The 4497-nt window shown below is 52.7% G+C and overlaps 2 protein-coding genes across 3 annotated transcripts in view; both read right to left on the reverse strand.

Annotated features, from left to right (window-relative positions):
- Window positions 1–4497, reverse strand: part of GDF1 (growth differentiation factor 1) — a 21919-nt gene that overhangs the window by 12459 nt on the left and 4963 nt on the right. Inside the window, exon 2 of the mRNA XM_011925828.1 lies at window positions 1228–1408. The gene's annotated coding sequence lies outside the window, so the exon portion shown is untranslated. The remainder of the gene's footprint in view (window positions 1–1227; window positions 1409–4497) is intronic.
- CERS1 (ceramide synthase 1) overlaps window positions 1–4497 on the reverse strand; it is a 23620-nt gene that overhangs the window by 10980 nt on the left and 8143 nt on the right. For both annotated transcript variants that reach the window (XM_011925826.1, XM_011925827.1), the window contains exon 3: window positions 1228–1408. In XM_011925826.1, the coding sequence (XP_011781216.1) occupies window positions 1228–1408 (181 nt within the window). The remainder of the gene's footprint in view (window positions 1–1227; window positions 1409–4497) is intronic.

A 4497-nucleotide genomic window follows, 5' to 3' on the forward strand; every position in this document is an offset into this window, starting at 1 on the left:
CATGCCCGGCTAGTTTTTTGTATTTTTAGTAGAGACGGGGTTTCACTGTGTTAGCCAGGATGGTCTCGATCTCCTGATCTCGTGATCCACTCGCCTCGGCCTTCCAAAATGCTGAAATTACAGGCATGAGCCACGGCGCCCGGCCTAAAAATTGATTTATTAGAGACAGGGTCTCCCTATGTTGCCCAGGTTGAACTTAAACTCCTGGGTTCAAGTGATCCTCCTGCCTCAGCCTCCTAAGTAGCTGGGGGACTGCAAGCATGAGTCACTGCTCCTGGAGTTTTACTTAAGTTTAATGAAAGTTGAAAGGGCTACCTCTTTGTTGCTCTATATTTGTGGGCCGTGGCTACTCCATTATTGCAGCTAGGGCAGCTGGTCCCATAGAAATAGTAGATGAGCAGTGTATTTCATTTTAAAGTTTCTATCAGCCACATTTAACAAGAGAGGGAAAAGAACAAGTAATATTAATTTTAATAAAGGATTCTAATTAATTCAACATATCCAAAATACTGCCATTTCAATATGGAGTCAAGATAACAAGGCCAGGCGTGGTGGCGCACGCCTGTAATCCCTGCACTTCAGGAGGCTGAGGTGGGAGGATCACTTGAGCCCAGGAGGTCCAGGCTAAAGTGAGCTATGGTCACGCCACTGCACTCCAGCCTGGCTGACACAGCGAGACCTTGTCTTAAAAAAAAAAAAAAAGAGAGAGAGAAATAAAAGGGTGGATAAGATACTTTCACTCTTGTTTGTATACGAAGGCTTTGAAGCCGGGGTGGATTTTATGCACACAGCACGGTGAGGTGTGGACAGACTCCATCTGAAAGGCTCAGTGATGGCCGTGGTTGGTTCTGGAACATCAGGGTGCGTCAGCTGCGTTCACAGCCATGCCCCCATTGCTTGGGCATGGTAGGTGCTCAGGAACTCCTGGGTATGTGACCTGGTTGGTCAAGGGCAGCGTCTGAGGAGCTGGGTGGGTGAGTGGGGTGGGGTGGCTATGGCTCTCAGGGCCTGTTTCACTCCATCCCTGCGGAATCTCCCTCAGGAATCTCCAGGCCCACATTCCCTCCTCGGCCCTCCTCCCTCTGGCCTGTGCCCTTGTTGGACCCCTGAGCACTCCGACCTGATGTGATCCCCTCTGCGGCCGCCTCTGTGCCCCGCGGCAACATCATCAGCCTCCGCACTGTGTGGGCTGTGCCTCGGCCCCCTGCCACCCAATCCTGTCCTTACCGGAAGGCGTAGGAGGAGACGATGAGGATGAGAGTGACCACGTGATGGAGCAGCATGACCACCGAGTCCTTGCGCCAGGTGTCCATGTACAGCGTGGCGTAGATGGAGTGGCCATAGAAGCTTCCCTGGAGCAGGTAGGCGGCTGCGATGTCCCGCGGCACCGCCATGCCCGGCATCCAGTCTGGGGAGAGCCAAATCTCGCAGTCGGGTCTGAGAAGCCTCTAGACAACCCCACCATGACCCAGTGACACCCTCCAAGCCACACGTGTCCTCCCAGTACCCGGGTAACCATGCGTGTCTGACTGCTGGCTTTCCATTCCCAATTCTTCTTCTTCTTCTTATTTGAGGAGTCTCCCTCTGTCATCCAGGCTGGAGTGCAATGGCGCGATCTCAGCTCAGCTCCCTGCAACCTCCACGTCCTGGATTCAAATGATTCTCCTGCCTCAGCCTCCTGAGTAGCTGGGACTACAAGCGCATGCCACCAAGCCTGGCTAATTTTTTGTATTTTTACTAGAGGTGGGGTTTCACCGTGTTAGCCAGGATGATCTCGATCTCCTGACCTCATGATTCGCCTGCCTCGGCCTCCCAAAGTGCTGGGATTACAGGGTGAGCCACCGCGCCCGGCCATTTTGTTGTTGTTGTTTTTTGAGACAGAATCTCGCTCTGTCACCAGGGTAGAGTGCAGTGGCACTATCTCAGCTCACTGCAACTTCCACCTCCCAGGTTCAAGTGATTCTCCTGCCTCAGCCTCCAGAGCAGCTAGGATTACAGGCACCGGACACCACGCCTAGCTAATTTTTTTGCATTTTTAGTAGAGACGGGCTTTCGCCATGTTGGACAGACTGAACTCGAACTCCTGACCTCAGGTGATCCACCCGCCTCGGCCTCCCAAAGTGCTGGGATTACAGGCGTGAGCCACTGCGCCCAGCCTGGAGGGATTTTTATTTTAGGAAGAGTTTTGGGTTTCTAGAAAAATTGTGCAGATAGGACAGAAAGTTCCTTTCTCTCTTCTGCCCCAGCATACCCACAGATTTCCATTTCCCTGGCTTTAAGTGGCATATTTGCTACAAATGCTGGACTATTATAGACACATTATTAACATTACATACATTTTAAATTTTATATATATTTTTAAATAGATGGTCTTGCTCTGTCACCCAGGCTGGAGTGCAGTGGTGTGATCATAGCTCACTGCAGCCTTGACCGCCTGGGCTCAAGTGATCCTCCCACCTCAGCCTCCTGAGTAGTAGCTGGGACCATAGGCACCAATCACCATGCCTGGATAATTTATTTCTTTTGTGATTTTTGTACAGACAGAATCTTGCCATGTTTCCCAGGCTGGTCTCGAACTTCTGGGCTTAAGCAATCCTCCTGCCTTGGCCTCCCAAAGTGATGGCATTATAGGCACCCACCACCTCGCCCAGCTCAGCGCCCCTTCCTGTTTTCATCTTTTTTTAAATTTTTTTTTTGAGATGGAGTCTTGCTCTGTAGCCCAGGCTAGAGCGCAGTGGTGGGTCTCAGCTCACTCCAACCTCCATATCCCAGGTTCAAGTGATTCTCCCACCTCAGCCTCTCGAGTATCTGGGATGATAGGCACCCACTACCATGCCTGGCTAATTTTTTTTTTTTTTTTTTAAGACAGGGTTTCACCATGTTGGCCAACCTGACCTCAGGTGATCTGCCCACCTCGGCCTCCCAAAGTGCTGGGATTACAGGCATGAGCCACCGCGCCCGGCCCCCTTCCCATCTTTACTTTAACAGGCCCCTGCTTTGTGGGTGATCTGGGCCCACTGCCTGCAAATCCCCGGCCCTGACAGAGGCGGCTGCCCACAGAGTCTTGCCGTGCCCAGGCGCACCATGCCGCCAAGCGCAGGGTCTCCCACCAAGCAGGTCCTGCCTCACCTTCCCCTCCTCCTGCTTCCTGGTGCACCTGACCCCCACACTCAGGTGATGGGGGACATCCCAGCCCACCCCACCATGTCCCCCTCCTCCTCTCCTCAGCCACATCCCCAGGACTGCCAGACACCAAAGTCAAGGGCTATGCTCTGGACAGGCACAGTGGCTCATGCCTGTAATCCCAGCACTTTGAGAGGCCAAGGCGGGAGAGTTGCTTGAGTCCAGGAGTTCGAGACCAGCCTGGACAACATGGCGAGACGCTATCTCTGCAAAAAAATATATAAAAATTAGCCGGTTGAGGCGTTGTATGCCTGTAGTCCCAGCTACTCGGGAGGCTGAGGTGGCAGGATCACTTGAGTCCTGGAGGGAGGCAGAGATGGTGGCGAGAGCTGAGATGTTGTCACTGCACTCCAGCCTGGGAGACACAGCTAGACTCTGTCTCAAAAAACAAACAAACAAACAAACAACAACAACAAAAAAAACAGCAGGAAGCCACGCTGTGCTCTGCCCATACCAACCTGGAACTCTCTGGGTTGCTCCCTGTTCTCTGGCCACTCCCTTTCTGCAGACCCCCAAGACAGACCCTCCAGCCTCCATCTGCGGCTTCCTGGCCCCTGCCTTGGTGACCTGCCCTGCAGCCCAGCTGCCTCCAGATGCCCCCATGAACCGCCTCTGCGACAACTTTCATCTCAGCCTCACCCCTTCTGCAGCCGAGTTACACTAGGACCCCCATCCAGGGTCCCCTCTTTGGTCCATGCCACCCCCACCCCGGTCCAGGCACTGCTGTCTCCTGCCCACATCTTCCCAGCGATCCTTGGCCCCCGTGACTGTCTGTCCACTATCCTCACTGAGACCTGATGGCCGTGTACACACAAACGGTCACTATGACCCAGCAAGTCCACTAAAGTGTGTGCCTGAGAATGGAAAACAGGGACTCAAAGAGATACCCTGTCCACAGCAGCACACAACCAAAAGGCAGACACAACCCGAATGTGCATCAATGGATGAATGAAGAATAGATAGGTTACCTCCACACAGTGGAATACTATGCAGCCATGAAAAAGAATGAAGCACTGATCCATGCTACAATGTGGGTGAACCCCAAAAACATGATGCCGAGTAAGAGAAGCCAAACACAAAAGGTCACACAGTGTGAGACTCCAGTGATCTGAAATGCCCGGAACAGGCAAAGCTACAGAGACAGGAAGCAGATTGGTGGCTGCCAGGGGCTGGGGTAGAGGACTGGTGAGTGACTGCTAATGGGGACGGGGTTTCCTTTTGTGGGGGATGATAATGTTCCAGAACTAGACAGAGGAGGTGGTTGAACAACACTGTGAATGGACTAAAATCTGATGAACTGTTCACTTTAAAATC

This window comes from Colobus angolensis, unplaced genomic scaffold, assembly GCF_000951035.1.
Source record: "Colobus angolensis palliatus isolate OR3802 unplaced genomic scaffold, Cang.pa_1.0 Scaffold66, whole genome shotgun sequence".
Taxonomy (NCBI): domain Eukaryota; kingdom Metazoa; phylum Chordata; class Mammalia; order Primates; family Cercopithecidae; genus Colobus; species Colobus angolensis.